General features: G+C 37.9%; 1 protein-coding gene across 3 annotated transcripts in view; it reads left to right on the top strand.

Moving 5' to 3' along the window:
- The window catches only part of PPP2R5E (protein phosphatase 2 regulatory subunit B'epsilon), a 146,300-nt gene that overhangs the window by 88,163 nt on the left and 41,033 nt on the right, over nucleotides 1-17,104 (top strand). For all 3 annotated transcript variants that reach the window (XM_046008673.1, XM_046008672.1, XM_046008671.1), the window contains exon 4: nucleotides 12,739-12,840. In XM_046008673.1, the coding sequence (XP_045864629.1) occupies nucleotides 12,739-12,840 (102 nt within the window). The remainder of the gene's footprint in view (nucleotides 1-12,738; nucleotides 12,841-17,104) is intronic.

Here is a 17,104-nt window from a genome sequence, read left to right as displayed (position 1 = left end):
CAAATTTCAGCAGGTAAAAAGTTGCTTTTTGTTTTGAGCAAAGTTAAGTCTTGCAATAGCAGCCTAATGGGAGTGGAAGGTTCATGATTAGGATTTGTGACTAATAAGGGGGAGAGATGGGGATAGGTCTAGATTACAGAGACGTTGGACTTAAATCTTTTAGACAGCATCAGGAAGCTGCTAAGGTTTTTGAACAGGAGATGAAATGTAAGTGATATTCTTATTTTTCTTTCTCTAGCCCCCACCTAGAAAGTCCTTACCCTTCTGTCAGCTCCTTTAAGGAGGTTTAAGGCTGGCAGGTTTAACCCAGGATAGCTGATGGCAGAGGGTTGTTGTCCTAACCTAGTCAGGTGGTGGCAAAGGAAGAGGCAATGGAAAAGCACACATAAAAGAACTGCCCGTCTCTTAAGTTTTTCTCCTGTGCTCATCAAAGAAAACTTAAAACCAGAGGACAAAAAATTCTCTATAGTTTCATTATTTAAATGTAGTCATTGTTCACATTTTAGCCAATTTCCATCTAGCCTGTTTTTTAAAATGAGGTTTTCCCTTAAACTAAAAATAAAAGGAAAAAAAATCCAGATGTACTTAAAATGCAACACAGATTTTAAGAATGGGGCTTAGGCAGTGAATGGTCACTGAATTTAATAATTCTCTGTACTCGTATAGCCATAACCCCAGGTTTAGAAGATGGCCATCACTCAGGAAAATTGCCTTGTGCTCCTTTCTTTCCTTTTTCTTCTTCTTCTTCTTCTTTTTTTTTTTTTTAAGATTTTATTTATTTATACGAGAGAGAGAGAGGGTGAGAGGGGAGAAAGTCAGAGAGAGAAGCAGACTCCCCGTGGAGCTGGGAGCCTGATGTGGGACTTGATCTCGGGACTCTGGGATCATGACCTGAGCTGAAGGCAGTCGCTTAGCCAACTGAGCCACCCAGGCACCCTCCTTTTTCTTCTTGTTAAACACTTTTCCCCAGTCTTACAATATATATAAATTATATCATACTGAGCTTACTGTGTGTGTGTGTGTATATATATATATATATATATATATATATATATATATATATAAATATATATAATTAGCACATATAATTATATGATTTTAATTAAAAAATTTTTCTTTAGCATGGTGATATAAACATGCTTTCGTGTAATTAACTAAATTTAAAAAACATCATTCTACTGGCCACCTAATATTCCATTATGGGGATATATGATTGTTTACTTAACTGTTTTGGGACATTTAAACTGTTTCCAAATTTCCACTCTTAAAAATAACACCACCAATAGCATCAAAGAGCCATTGTGAAGGCATAAGTAAAATGACTTAAAGCTGATACAGGAGAGGAAGAGTTAAAGAAGATTCTAAAGACTTAGAATGAGGAAGGTGAGACGAGAATTCTAGAGGGAAGTGGAGGTCAATGAGGATGAGATTGATTTTGACTAGATTGAATTTGAGATCTAGGGAGATGTCAGAACTGCTCTGTATTTAACTGGAAAAAGTGAAATTAAGGACATCCTCCTGCCCTGGAAATAGAAGTCCTAGTAGAAGAGGGCACAACAGTGATTATTGAGAGAAGAGCATCATGTCATGGATTCAGTTTTGCACTACCTTGAGTTCTGATGCTGACTTTCTTTGGGTAAGGATTTGTTGTTGTTCATTGGTTGAAACGATGACTTTCAGGCATTCGTCTGACTTCTGTATTTATGATCTTAAGATCCAGAATGTGCTTTACTTTCTCTTTTGCTTCACACTAAGCCCTATTAATGTGATTGGTGTTAATTCTGAGAAAGAAAACTTGTGGTGGTGATACCTCTTTACTTAGGCTAAAGTTAGAGCATCTGCCATTTGGTTTTCTTGTGGTTCTACTGGATTCTTTCCTACTAAAAGGGATTGACATGTTCACATAAGAAAATTAAGTTACTTGAATTAGTAGAAGTTACTGGAGAATGGAAGATGTAATTTAATAGGAAATAATTGCTAACTTTTGAGTAAATAGGGGGAATTGAACACATGCATATATTTACTTCCTTTACCTCCTGAAATCAGACAAAAATTACTGAAAAGAAATAAAACCCAGAAGAAGTAAACAAAATGGAGAGGAGGTCTCAGAATCAGCATTTTGGAAACTAGAAAGCAAATGAACTGGTGGTCACTATGTTGGCAGATGAGAAAAAGCCGAAGCCATAAGCAGCCATAGGGAGTGTCTGGAAGTAGCCAACTCACACCACATTAAGTGTGGGAAGGCTCAGAAAGATGCCTTTAAACAAGTAAGGGTGCATGGAGACAAAAAGAGGAGACTTGGTGAAAAGTGTAAGAAGTAGCTAGAATTCCTGATCCCACCTCACCCTGCCCCCCCCCCCAAGAACCAGACCCCCAAAAACTGAAGGTTGACTCTCTGGAGAGGCTATGCCGGAGGGAATCTGGTTCGGAGACATTAGGCACTGCCGCCAGCAGTCGGTACCTTTCTGAAAGTAGTGGAGCGCGTTGAATGGGAAAATCCTCAACTCTCATGCCACTCAGCTCTCAGATCCCTTGTGCCTTTAATCGCGAGATGGATGGGTAATTCTTTAGAGAATCAGACAAGCCCAAAAGAAAGACTTAAAGGCACCAATTAGAGAAGAGTTCTTAGGGAGATGGTGGGAAGGAAATAGGCCAGCCAGTCTCACCCCAGACAAGCCCACTCCTTGGTGACTCTGTGCCACCATCTGATCCAGAGCTTCCATTTTAAATATGCCTGGATGTGCAACTGTGATTATGGCACAGATTTTCTTGGTTTGAATTCTCTCTTCTGACACTCTCCCGACATTAATACTGTTAATTAGTTTTGTATGATTTTGAACTTTGTATAAAATGTACATGGCGGGGACTCGACTTACAAGTCTTCCTCTTTCCCTTGCATCTTCACCACCCCCCCCCCATCTCTTTTCCTTCCTGCCCTTGTGGCAGTCTCTCTCCCCTCTGATGGGCGTGCGGTAGGTCAAAGAGAGTAGACAAAAGACCGAGTACTTTTCACACATTTTTCTTCCTTTTTGCTCCTTAAAACTAAATGTTGATGTATCCCTCAAAACTACCTTGTATTTACTTTGATCTGTATTCAAATTCTATTGCTTCTCTGTTCTTGAGCTCTCATGGATAGATTCCTTTCTTCCATACAGTTGTCCGTGCTCTAGCCCTTCTAGAAACTGCACATCTAAAGTGATCAAATTATTTTCAGAAACAATCAGTATATGTTAAGTACAGTTATACCAAGGGATGATAACAATGATCAGCTAAGCCAACAGAAGCAGCAGCAGTAATTAACAATGAAAACAGATTCATTTTAGTCTATAGAAATCTGAACAGTGGCCATACCTAGTAGATTCTGAAAGAAATACTTGCTAAAGGAAATATAAATAAAAATGATATCTTTGTGAGTTAGGGAAATAGTACATGCCCAAGATGTCTATTACTTTAATCTTAACTTTAAAAAAAAAACTGTTATGTTAGTCACCATAAAATACATCATCAGTTTTTGATGCAGTGTTCCAATAATCTTATCTGCTTCATATTTGAAAATTCTAGTTGGGCAATATGTTTTTGAACTTCCTTTTTTGTTTGATTTTCCCTTTCTCTCACTGACTATTAAGCTGCTTTTATCATTTTAAGATGTTCCCTCTGCCTCATTTCAGAAATTAGGTTTCACAGAATAGTTGCTATGGCCTAGAAAGCCCTGGTAATAAAGATTAAAGGTATGACCATGATGTGTAACAATAATAAAGTTGAAATCATTGACTTTAGAAATTTTTTACATCCTCTTCTAGATTTCTGGATGTTGTAAAACAAATCTAACAGCTGTCACAAGTGCATGTTTCTTAGTCACATGTTAACAGTGGATGCTGTCTTTGGTTCTGGTTCACTGACTGTGAACTTCGTGAGCTTTGTCCGCAGAAATGGTTTTATGATAAAAATGTGGACACGTTGGTGGAGTGGCTTGACCACACCTATGTGTCACGGTGTTTTAGTCCCTCTTCTGTTGCTGAGACCTCTACTTGTGGCAAACAACAGCCTTAAGATTATTTTGGCTCAGGGAATCATGTTTAACTCAAGTGAACGTGTTTGTAATAATAACTTCTGGAAATTCTTGCTGAACTTTTTAATTATATTGATAATGTTACATAGTAGTGACAGTTACATATTTACTATCTTACAGAATAAAGGTAGGTTGCAGTGGGTGGCTCATAATATAGGACAGTGTCATCTGATTTAATTAAATTTTTCCTTTTTAGATTTAGCTAAGGACATGTCTTTATGTTAGAATAAGGGATTTTAATGGTTTCACAAGTTCGGATAACTTTTAAAACAGCTCTGTTAATTCACATAGATGGTAAGGTTTAAAAAGACTTTATATCTAGTCTGAAGTTAAAACTCCAGTAAACACTATGGTAATTAAAAGACATGGTTTGGCTCTAGAAACAAATTACTGATGGAACAAATTGCCAGTGAATTAAATTAAGTGCTAATTGAAAGTTTTAAAATTTTGCCATTTGTTTCCTAATCAAAGTCCCAGCTTGAAAGATACGTATCTATTCTGATTCTTAGTTTCTTTTCTTTTTTTTTTTTTTAATTATTTTTATTAACATATAATGTACCATTTGCCCCAGGGCTGATTCTAAATTTCTTGAGCATAATTACAAATGCTTTGGGATTTTTCTCCTTGGTTTTATTTATCAATAATAATAATTATTCTAAAAGGGGCTGAGAGTCAGGTTTGAAAGGTTCTTTGTCACTGGGACTGTTAAATCTTAAATTTGGTGTTACCAGAGGTAACTTGACCATTATATGTATGTTTATTATTTATTTTATGTTCTAAACATAAATAGGAAGGTATCTAGGCAAATTCTGTTTGAATTTTAGTTCTTATTCTTAGAGTTTGAATATTAATACAAATTCTGATATGTGTGGAAATAGTCTTCTCTGTTCAAATGTCCAATTTCAAGATTTAAAGTAACTTTTGCTTACTTTAATATGTTTTATCTTATTGCATTTTTTTTTGGCCAACACAAAATACTGTGAGAATAATGCATGATGACACAGTTTCAACGTTGCATTTACTGTGTCCTCTCTCTGGTTCAAAATGCTTGATTAAATAATTTTGTTTCTTTTCAGTACATGGTGGATTATAGAATGAACGAATGAACTTGATGAAAAAACAGGGATATTATTAAAATTATTACTTGCTTGAAATCTTAATACAAATAGTGCTAGAGGAATAATGGTACTTTCAAATTTGCTTGGATGTTTTCTATTTAACATCATTCATGTTATCCCTTTTTGTTAGAAAATTTACTTTGTGGATGTAACCTCAAAATTCATTTTACAGCTGTGATGTCATTATTTTTATATTTATAGTCAATATATTTGCAGTGTTGCATAATTGTATAAAATTATAGTGTCACAGATAACAGAGGGAGAAATGTTCTCGAGGTCAACTAGTTCACGCTGTTATCCAGGAATGGATGATACCTACTCATCTAGAAAGTAGTATTGTAAAACACAGAGAAGATGACTTAAGTCGCTTGTACTGTAGTTAGAAGTGTTTTCCTGAGAACATAATATGCCTGATTGAAAGTATTCATTAGTAGTAGTAGTAGTTGTTGTTGTTAATAACTCATTATATTTTCTTACCTTCTATTTTGTTCATTGCTAATCTTGGCATATATTTAGTGAATAGTTACTAGGCGCTAGCCACATTCTGTTCTTTTATAACGTGCTAGTCATTTTCCTTATACAACAGCAAAATATCAACCAAAATGTAAAATTAGTAGTTTCTATGAATATAAACAGATTGGGGAAAGGGAGGGATTTTCTCCTTGCAGTAACTTAAATAAATATTTAAAAATATTAATAGGTGTGGAGTGCCTGGGTGGTGACTCAGTTGGTTAAGTGTCTGACTTCGGCTCAGGTCATGATCTCAGGATCCTGGGATTGAGGCCCAGGTTGGGCTGCCCATTCAGCAGGGAGTTTGCTTGTCCAGCTCCCCCTCACTTTCTCTCTGCCTTGCTTGTATGTTTGAGCTCACTTTCTCTCTGTCTCGTAAGTAAATAAACAAAATCTTTTAAAAATATATTAATAGTTGCATTTTATATTATAAGTCAGAAAATAGTAACTTGTTTGTTTAATGAAAACCTGATTAGAATATGCGTGAACACTCCTTCCTCTTTACTTTTGGGGCCACGTACTTGGGATCCTTCTAAGTCGTCTCTTTGACATTTGGCCAAGACTTTGAATTTCATTTATTTATTTATTTATTTTGCACCGTAGTTCATAGTAATTGGCGGTAAACCAAAGAGCTGAAAAGTAAAAGAGCCGCCGGTCCCTCAAAGCAAGTAGCTGTTGGGTTCAAGGCCTTGCCTGTGACTGCGCTACAGTTCCGCATCACAACTGAGTTGTAACCAGAAGAGGTTCTTAGTATTAGTGTCAGAATGGTCAGTTTTAGCAAATAAAAATATAGGGCACCTAGTTAAATTTGGATTTCAGATAAATAATGTGGTTTTTTTTTTTTTTTTTTGTCTTAACTATGGCCCATGCAAGATGCGGGACATACCTGAACTAAAAATTATTTGTTTATGTGAAATTCAGATTTAATTGTTGTATTTAAATTTTATTTTATCTGGCAACCCTTGTCATTCCTGGTTTTTTTTTTTTATGTGAAGGTGCTTGGCATTCAGAAATTAGTAAGGTGTTCTCGAGGAGCTCAAAATCCGATTGTGCGTGGGGGGGAATGGAGCAGAAGGGATGTGGAGAATAGGAACACCAGAGAGGAAACTTGGCAGTAATCAAGATGTTTGAAGAGAAGGTCTGGATGAGACAGTGGGGATGAAGGGAGTGTTATGTTTTTATGTTAATGCTGAGCAAGGTCATTGTAGCTCCGAATGCTCACATGTAGGAAGGCTGTCTGTGAGTGCCACTGAGGGCCTCCAGCAGTCCAGTAACATAGGAGGGTGGTGATGGGAAAAGGAGAGATGAGAAAACGAGAGGGTAAAAAACTGATAAAAAGAAATGTGGTGGGGGAATCAGAAGGAAAGAGAGACAAAATAGGTCCATGCATGGTGTCTGTGGATGGCATGGAGGTGGAGTGCCAGAGAGGGGACCCTGAGGTCCCTCCATGCATATCATGGTGCTGTGCTATCTTGAAAAATTCACAAGCTCTTTGAACTTATTTGTAAGAGGAGGGAGTTGGATGAGAGAGGCTCTAACATGATCTGACTCTAGAAGGAACCCAGTGGAATCCCTACTCCTAAATTTCTACCTTTGAGGAGGGGTTATTTAGATTTTAATACCTGTTTCTCCTGTCCCCTCAGACTTGCTTTCTGTCCTTAGAGCCACTTTCTGGAGGCCACTCCAGGGCCTTCAAACCTTTAGTTTGATTCCAGCATTCCAGTGTTTATTACAATGTCTTTGGAATGAAAATGAATCAGACTACCTCAAAGACACTTATTTCTTAAACTTCTTTTTCTTTGCATTGATACCAGTGTAGATGAAAATAAAACAGTTGGAAAATAAACCCTTGTAATTTACTTAAAATTTTTCTTTTGTTCATTTTGGATAATCTGTTCCTGAATGAATAAAATTGACAGTTTAGGACTAGAGCCTCATGTATTTAAATATATTATAGAGACAGTTTTTGTGACTTTAGGAATACTTCGGTGCATTTTAATCTAGCTGCATAGACTCTGCAGAACTGCTCTGTAGTGAGGACGGATGCTAGTGGTTACTTGGAGTCATGATGTATTTGCATAAGGATACAGCTGCTGTCACCAACTTAATAATGTTACCTATTTAATAATCCCTTAAAATTTGGGCTATAGTGGTACCTGGGTGGCTCAATCGGTTAAGTGTCTGCATTCAGCTCATGTCATGATTCTGGGTTCTGGGTTCTGGGTTCTGGGACTGAACCCTGTGTTGGGCTCCCTGCTCAGTGGGGAAGCCTGCCTCGTCTCCTCCCTCTGCCCCTCCCTGCTTGTGCTCCCTCTCTCTCTCAAATAAATAAATAAAAGCTTAGAAAATAAAACCTGGACTATACATCAGAAGTGGCTGCCACTGATAAAGATTTAATGAAAGCAAATGTACCATTTTGGATAGTGGTTTTAGGCCGTTTTTAGATCTTGGGAATCTTTCGAAAGTCTGACCAAAGCAACTGGATTGTTTCCCCAGTTGGACTCACCATACAAAATTATTGCAGAAAAGTCAGGGAATTTGGAGGACTGCCTCACCCAGCTCCCCCATCCATGGAGAGCTCAAGTTTTAAATTAATGATTTAACTCTACAGTTAAACTGGTCCATTCATTGAATCTTTCAACCATTCATTCATGAGCTAGGCTCTAGGCATTGTAGGAAGCCATGGTTTTTAACTCTTTCCTGACAGTAATAATCTTATTCAAACAAATTCAAGAGCCCATTTTCATACTGAAATTAAGGGCATAATTTATATGCTGTATGTCTCTAACTTAGGCTTTTTATAGATTTAGGACATACTTTGTGTGCCCCAAGAGATAACAGCAACTACTAGTTTATCATCCATATTCCTCTTGCTTTACTACAGCTTTTAAAAATTTCCTTTTAGCTATCCACTTTCATCCCTTGTAGTTATAGTCATATCGTTTTCTGTTGTCTTTCCCCCTGAATCTTAGTCATAAACATTTCTTTGTGCTACCATATAGCCATCATCTTTTTTTTTTTTTTTTTAAGATTTATTTATTTATTTGATAGAGAGGGTGAGAGAAAGAGGACTAGCAGGAGGGTGCGGTTGAGGGAGAAGCAGACTCTCTGCTGAGCAGAGAGCCCAATGCGGATCTTGATCCTAGGACCCTGGGATCATGACCTGAGCCAAAGGAAGACGCTTAACCGATGGAGCCACCCTGGCACCCTAGTCATCATTTTATTTTTATTTTTATTTATTTTATTTTTATATAGTTTTTTGAAGATTTTATCCTTTTATCTGACAGAGATCACAAGCAGGCAGACAGGCAGACAGAGAGAGAGGGGGAAGCAAGCTCCCTGCCAAGCAGAGCCGATGCAGGGCTCCATCCCAGGACCCTGAGAACAGGACCCAAGCCGAAGGCAGAGGCTCCAACCCACTGAGCCACCCAGGCGCCCCCTAGCCATCGTTTTTAATGTTGCACAGTATTCTGCTAAGTTGATGGACCTCTTAAATATTGGACATAGGGGTTATTTCTACTTTTACATTTTTTGGAGAATGTTGCAAATGGCTGCTTAAGTAGTTTTTACAGACTTGTCTTGGATTAGTTTTTTTAGAACAGATTCTTAAGAAGGGGAGCAAAGATTCATTCATTTCGTGACATTTTTATTAAGCACCTTGTATGTCCCCTGCTGCTTCAAAAGCTTGGCCATTTCCATGACACTTGATATGCTTTGACAGTCTTTCCAAATTTGCTAGAGAACTACTTGACCGATTGTCAGCTCTTCATTATCTAGCTCAATGGATCTGAGCTTCCTCATAACTCATCTGGTGAATATTTAGAAGTAAGCTAAATTAAGCATTATTAGGAAGGCACATCTGAAGAAAATGTCAGTGTGTGGCTGAGTGAGAAGTGCATGCCTTTGGAGCTAGTTGCTGTGTGGATAATTTACACAACTTGACATTTTTTTTGATATGATAATCGAGAGATGAAGTTTTGACCAAATCAAAGGTTTAGATCACTCACTGTTCAGAGTTAAAACATCTTAAGTTAAATAACTTAGATTAATTTAAATCACTCAGAACACTTTAACTTGAAATTTTTAAAAAGCCAAACCAAAATACACAGTTTTGTAAATATGTCCAAATTTTTATTTTGCAAATGTTTATTGGATGCCTTGTATTTGCTAGGAAAACAAATGTGAATGTGACATTGCATATTCTTGGTGAGTAGGGAGAGACAGGCAGATATGTAAACAAATAATTGCTACAGCACATGGTGGGCTCTGTAAGAGGGTTGATACGACCAGGAATACCAGGCAGCAGAAGTTTCCATGTCCTTTTATCCAGATTTCTTACTACACAGGAGCACCCCACCCTTTTTTAAAACTTTCATGGTTTACTTTTACATCTTGGAAGAGGAAAGAAAATTGTTACAGAGTAAGGTAGATACAAATGGTTTAGTTGGAATGAAAATTCAGTTTTGAAATATATGTATGGTTTCAAAAGTAAGTAACCAAAAGACTTCTGCCCTTTTGATTACGGTGTGGCTGGCTGGTTGAAGAGAGTCATGGGTTGACGGTTTTCTGAAAAGTCACTAGTTTCTTTGTAAACGAGATTTCTGATAATCATTCCAAGGGATGAAAATAACATAATAGACCTGTGCAGGCTGTCATTGGCCATGGCAAAAGCATTCTAATGTGATGATTTTTTCTTTTTTCCCAGTCATCTAAGCTAAAGTAGAGCAAGAGAAGTGGCCTGCCAACTCTTCTAGAACACTGTGGTAGAGCCTGACAGCCTGGGTTCAGTTGTAACTGCTGGTTACCACGTGTAACCTCAGATCTTAACAACACCTGTGCTTCCATTTCCTCAAGGGTAAATTGGAGTTCGTGATGGTATCCCCTTCATAGGACTGTAGAATCCAATAGATACTGCTCTGTGCACATCTTAGTCAATCACACAGTAGCATTTACTGCTGTTGACCTCTTTGTTGTTCTTAATATACTCTTCCCACTTAGCTTCTGAGACCCCAAACTCTAGTTCTTTTCTTCTCCTACCTTCTATTCCTTTTCAATTGTGTTGTTTGGTTGTTCTTTCTCTCTCTGATTTCTAAATGTTGGATGCCTATGGGTCCTTTCCTTTCTTCCTATTTACTCCTTTCCAAGGTGATCCACTGGGCTCGTGGCTTTAAAATCATCTATACGCCAAGGAGTCCTTATATGTCTCTAGTCCTGATGTACAGCTCTAAGGTCCAGATTTATATGTCTGATTACCTCCTGGATATTGCTTCTTTAACACATTCCTTACGGGATCTCTGGATCCTCCCCCCTCTACCCCAAACTAGTAAACAAAGAAAGCTTTCCCTTTCCCACCCATCTCCATCTTGGATAAATGGCCTACATCTGTGACTCATCCTTGATTCTTTCCTTTTCTTTATCCCATGTATCCAGGCCAGCAGCAGATATTATTTCCAGAGTAGATTTGGAATTAGTCTACTTCTGTCTCCTCTGCATCATTCTAGTCCAAGCGATCATCATTGCCTGCCACCTCCATAGGCTTCTAACTTGTCTCTTCCCTGTCTGTTCAATACAGAGAGAGCTACCAGAATGATTTTTTTTTAAAGGAAAAATAAAATACTGTCACATTTCTGTTTAAGATCAACTGATGGCTTCCTATGACACTTAAAATCAAATTTCTCCTTTCCATAGCTTACATATCTGGGCTCAGTATCTGTAGTAAGAAAATTAGGGTATTTGTGAATTTTTAACTAAAATATTAGCTCCTGGAGGACGCAGACTTTTTTTCTGCTTTGTTCACTGTTATTTTCCCAGTGTCTGGAATAGTGTATGAATATAATGAGCATTTAATGAATATTTGTTAAATGGATAAATAGATACAGATTATGTGGTACCCCAGAAGCCTTTCTGCTTTCCTCTTTCAGAGCAGCATATTATACTTTGTATTTTCTGCGTTATGTAGAAAGTCCAGCAAAGGCTTCTGTTTCAGTCTCCTTTCTTTAAACTTCTTGCTTTCTATACATTTACCCCTTGCTACCCCTCCTCTTTTATTCTTCGCTACCCCTCCCCTCCTGTTTTATTCTTTGTATCTGAGGACGTATTTGGGTCATTGGGAGAGGATAGATGACTAAGTAGGACAAGAAACAGAATAGAAATTGAGAAGGAACCCTGAGAATAGTAGCAACCACATTTTCAAAATAACCATTTTCTGTAGAAATCTTGGAATATATGCAGAAATAGTAGCATAGAATAATAAGTCCTCATCTCTTCATCGCCCAGTTTCAGTGGTTAAATCAAGTCGGAGCCATTCTTTGAGCAACCAGCATTTAATTTGGAAATTGCCAATAGTAAAGAAATAACTAGCTTATCGAGATTTGTATCACAGATACATCTTATCCTGGGCATCATTACTATTTTTTTTAGTTTATTTTTAAGTAATCTCTGTACCCAGTATGTGGCTTGAATTCACGACCCCCAGATCAAGGGTTGCATGCTTTTGTGACTGAGCCTGTCAGGCACCCTGGTTTTTTGTAAACCCACCGAGAACAGATGAGGTATGATTTCAAGGGTGTTAGGCTCGGAAATATCTTTTCTGATTTGCTTTCTGTAAATGTCTGACATTTTACCATTAGTTCAATCTGTAAATTTGCAAATTGTGAATAAACCTGAAAAGGGAAACACACAAAGCCCATTCATTAGTGGTTATTTATATCTTCGTGTAAATTGGTTAATTAGAAGCACACTTGACCAGTAAGTAACCAAGAGCAGGCTTTAATGGGGGGTCTAAAGTCACAGGGGCCTGGAGTGGGGATGGCCATATAAAGACAAGGGGTATTGTTCAAGTGGGCAGGAGGTGCAACTCTGCCGCTCTCCGGCTTTGTCTGGAGGTGGTCCAGGCCACGAGGGCTATAGAAAGAGGTCCCTGTTCCGGTTTGGTGGTGTTGCTGTCATTTATCGTCTGGGTTCCCTTTGGCTGGCTGCAAACCTTGTATACGGCTGCCCAGGAGGTGCTTCCATTTAACTCTGCTGCTTGTTTATTTTTAGGTATCTTGCAATATATTCAGAACTCTCCCTCCTAGTGACAGCAATGAATTTGATCCAGAAGAAGACGAACCTACCCTTGAGGCATCGTGGCCACACTTACAGGTACTTTGAACTACCATTTGTTATAAAAGAAAGCTCCATTAACTCATTAGCTAATTAGCATGGGAATTTCTTGAAGGCCTTTATTCACCCAGAAATCAAATTAGAGTACATTAATGGAAAGCTGGAGAATGCTGTGTTCCTTTCTCTCTTGGTAATTAGGATGCCAAAAGAATAAAATAATAAGTTGTGGTATAATGCTGTAGTGTGGTTCCTCCCAAGTTGTGGGTCAAGCCAGCTGTTCTTGCTCTTTGATGAGAGCTTCTGTGTGATCCTGCCTGCTGGAGCTTCCAACAGGAACTGAGCTATATTCACATTAGTATTAGTTGGATGTGATTAGGTCATAGAGTTTATATCTCATTTTCATCAGCAGGTTCCCTGGGGATTGAATGCCTGTCTTTCTGATAGCCACAGATGTGCTTCTGTAGCCTGCAAGGGCAAAAGCAAATTGCAGTAGTTATTTCATAGTGTTGTAAGGCAGAGCAACAACTGATAGAAAGGTTATGTGAAGGACAGTTTTGTTCTCTTGCATTGGGAAAGCCATGTTTTCCAGTCATATGCATGTGCCAGGACAGGTCAAGGCCATCCCTGTATCTCCTGTGCCAGCACCAGGCCCATCTGGACTGTATTTACTTACCCATACCAGTCATTTTCCATCTTCCCTTCCTGGTTGCTTGCGCTGCAGGCCAACATTTCTCAAAGGAATAGAACAAGGAAATGTGAATGTAATGCTCCCTCAAGCTATCTTTCCATTGAGTTAGAATGTCCTCAGAGGCTGGATGACAACCAGCCAGGAGGGAAGGCATGGTAGAGAGGGGCTAAAACCTTGTACACTTTCAGCCAGAGGCAGAAGCCATTGTATCTTTGAAGTGTGCTCATGGATACTTGTTGACTTTGAGAAGAGCAGAAAATGGCTGCAGGAAGGCGAGGCCTAGAGGGTGTCTTAAAGTTTCTTTTGTCCCCACTTCAGAATTTTTGACATCAGTTTGCAACTTACCCTGTCCTGCTTTGCCAGCTCAAGGTTGCTACAGATATACATGTATGCCGTTTCCCCTAGTTATGGAGAGAGCTTTCTGGGCCTCCATTTCCTCAGCTCTTACCCGGGTGTATTATACATATGTATTCCTGCTGCCAATGCCAAGACTGAGTAAATAAGTTAAAATGCTGTGGCTGATTTCCTATTTTAGCAGCTTGATTTTTTTTTTTTTAAAGGTGTCAGACATACTATCTGCAATCTAAGAAATTTAGAAAATTATTTGTTGCTTTTTATGGTGTATCCCAGATTGTGACAAAAATTAAAATTAAAAAAATCATTCTTTTGAATAGGTGGACTTCTTGTCATGTCTTATTCCTAATATTTGGCACCTGTTCCTAAAGTGCAGTGTTTTAAAGAAATTTAAAAAACAAAACAAATAAGATAATCTCTTAAGGAAAGTCCCACATCTCATGGTTGGAAAAGACAGGAAGAAAGCTGTCTTCAAAGCTTCAACTTCTCTTCTCTATATCCTAGAGACAGTAGACTACTCTTGTCATTTGCAAGAGCTTTTTGAATGCTCTAAATCATGATCACCAGAGATATAGATTTCCCCTAAAGCACAGTAAAGTTGAACCGAGTATTTCAGTTAATCCTTCCTAAGCTTAATGACTCTGTAAAATACAGACCAAATTAATTTCTAAAGCTATGAAACTAAATTCTGTCACCCAAAATCTCTAGCTTACAATTGTGTCATTCCTACAGGAGCGTTAACTGTTAATTCACCTGAAACTGTAAAACCAAAGCGACAGTGAGGAGCGATGATGAAACCTTTACCCTTATGATGTAAAGTCAAAAAGTGTATTCCAAAATGGGCTGGCTTCCTCTGTGTTGACACCCTGTTCAAGCCTATAAGCCTCTGATCCCTGCTTTAGCTTAGGGGAAAATATGACTTAGACTGGATCAGGTAAAGGAAACCTACTTTTAAAATTCACAAATTAACCTTCATTTGTAATAAAGGTCAAGTCAGTAGGCACACTATTGTCTTCAGCTGTTCCTTTCTGAAGGTCTTTGTACTCAAGATTCCTGTGTTTCTCTTATGTATTCTAACTCTACAAATTGGTCACCTTTCCATTTTCACTGGTAGGTGTTTTAATACTGATAAGAGCACTCACTGAGCATTCAAGGACTCTCCTTACCTGTTCATGACAGGTCATTCATGTGATAGTGAGATATTACTAAATTTAACATTTACTTTTTAATTGATCCAGCAATATTTTTCTGACCAAAACATAGCACTTTCTCTGACCTTTCCACTTTTTATTAACTCCAGCATTAGCAGGGGCTGCTTCTTCTGGATCACATTTTTATAAGGAAGCACAGCATTTATTACCAGATACCTGATAATAGTACGCAACAACAAAATTGCATTGAGACATGGTTATTGGGCGATGGGGCAACGAACCTGGCCAGTTGACTGTTTTGCACGCCTCTGGTCTGATTTAAATTTGTGGCCCATACAAAACTACACCTAACAAATAATGGATCTTTGGAGATTCTTAAAAATAGCAAAAGTTTGGTGGCCCACTCTGTTAAGCGTCTGACTCTTGATTTCGGCTCAGGTCATGATCTCAGGGTCATGAGATCAAGCCCTGAGCCCTGTGTCTTGGGCTCCGTGCTCAGAGGGAAGTCTGCTGGAGATTTTTTCTCTCCCTCTGCCCCTCCCCTTACTTGCTTGCTCTCTCGCTCTCAAATAAATAAATAAACTTGAAGAAAAATAGAAAAAAGTTTAAATCCACAAATTTTTAGTTTAAATATACCAAAGGTTCTACTGTATGTGTATTATTTGATCTTTTCTCTTATCTGTCTTGGTATCTTTTAAACTGGTATTCCATAGTTACTATGGTTTTGTGTGTGTGTGTTTTTGTATTTGGGTCTGTAATTCCAGTAGAATATGATTTTGCAGGACTTACATTTACAATCAGGGGATTGTTTTGAGTGCTTTACACTTGAGACTGAAAAACAGAAATGCTAAAAAGTCTTTTTAACTCATGTTCCTTGGAGCATTCACTTATGTGATTTTGAACAGTGAAATTATTCTCTCAGTACTTATTCTTTCTTTCCCTTTGGAAATTCAAGGGAGATTTTTGATTCTGAGGTTAAAAATCTGTCTCATAAGTGTAGACAAGATTTATACTTACTAGTAAATGTGTCTAAAGCGTTTCCACCAAACTGTTTTAAACTGTATCTGCTTTCAAGGGACCAGAGGGGAGCACTTTGCTGGTCCCGCTAGAAAGCCCTGCCAGCCCACAAGTCAGGCCTGCAAGATGAGACTCTTTCCACTTTGTGTGAATTAAACCCCTTTTATGGGTTGTTTGAATAGGCTGACATTCTATTTATAAAAGAAAGAGTTGAAAAATTAGTGTATTGAAAAAAGAACTATTCTTCTAGAGGGTGTTGGAGGGCTCGGTCATATTATTATGCGTAGAAGTACAGCTTGACAATGTTCAGATCATTGGGCAAAAAGTTTTTCAAATTCAGAGTTTCAAAGAGAAAAACAATTTTTTTTTTAACTTTAAAGTAAAATCCTAATGTGAATACCTAATTTAAGTGTTAAGTTAGAGTCTGAAGTCTTGTAAGATCACTGTATGATGTGTTTAGGTTAGTGGTAACAGCAGACCCTTGGGGGACCCTGAGCCCTGATTTTCAGGCCTGCAAAGTCAAAACTAGTTTCATAATATTACTGTGCTATTTGCTGTTTTCACTGTGTTGACATTGGAACGGATAGTTGTAAAAGCATTGGTGGTTGAAATTGCTGCTGCCTTAGCACAAATCAAGATGGTTGTGGCAAATTGGCTTTGTAATCATATTCTTTACTGCCGTGGGCTGACAATTAAAAAAAAAAAAGGCAATTTCATTTAACAATGTTCTTGGAAAAGCAGTAAAAATTATGAAATTAAATATTAAATCTTGACCTTTGAGTACACAATTTAAAAAATACTCTTTGTGACAAAGAGGGAAATGGAAGTATGCACAAAGCCCAGTGACTACATACTGAAGTATATCCATTTGTCTTGTGCTAAAGCATTTATGTGATTGTTTGAGCTACCAGCCAAACTAGCTGGTTTTTCATGAAGTATTTTTACTGGAAGGAATGTCTGGCAAACTGTAGTTCTGTCTTGGGTATTTGGTGGATGTTTTCTTGAAAATAGACAAAACAACTGATAAAATTAGAGCATTCAAGCAAAATTTAGTATTATAATTTTGGAAAACTTTTATCTTTCTGCTGTCACC

This window comes from Meles meles, chromosome 6 (genome assembly GCF_922984935.1).
Source record: "Meles meles chromosome 6, mMelMel3.1 paternal haplotype, whole genome shotgun sequence".
Lineage (NCBI taxonomy): Eukaryota > Metazoa > Chordata > Mammalia > Carnivora > Mustelidae > Meles > Meles meles.
The sequence above is the reverse complement of the archived record's forward strand: the minus strand, read 5'-3'. Positions and strand labels throughout refer to the sequence as shown.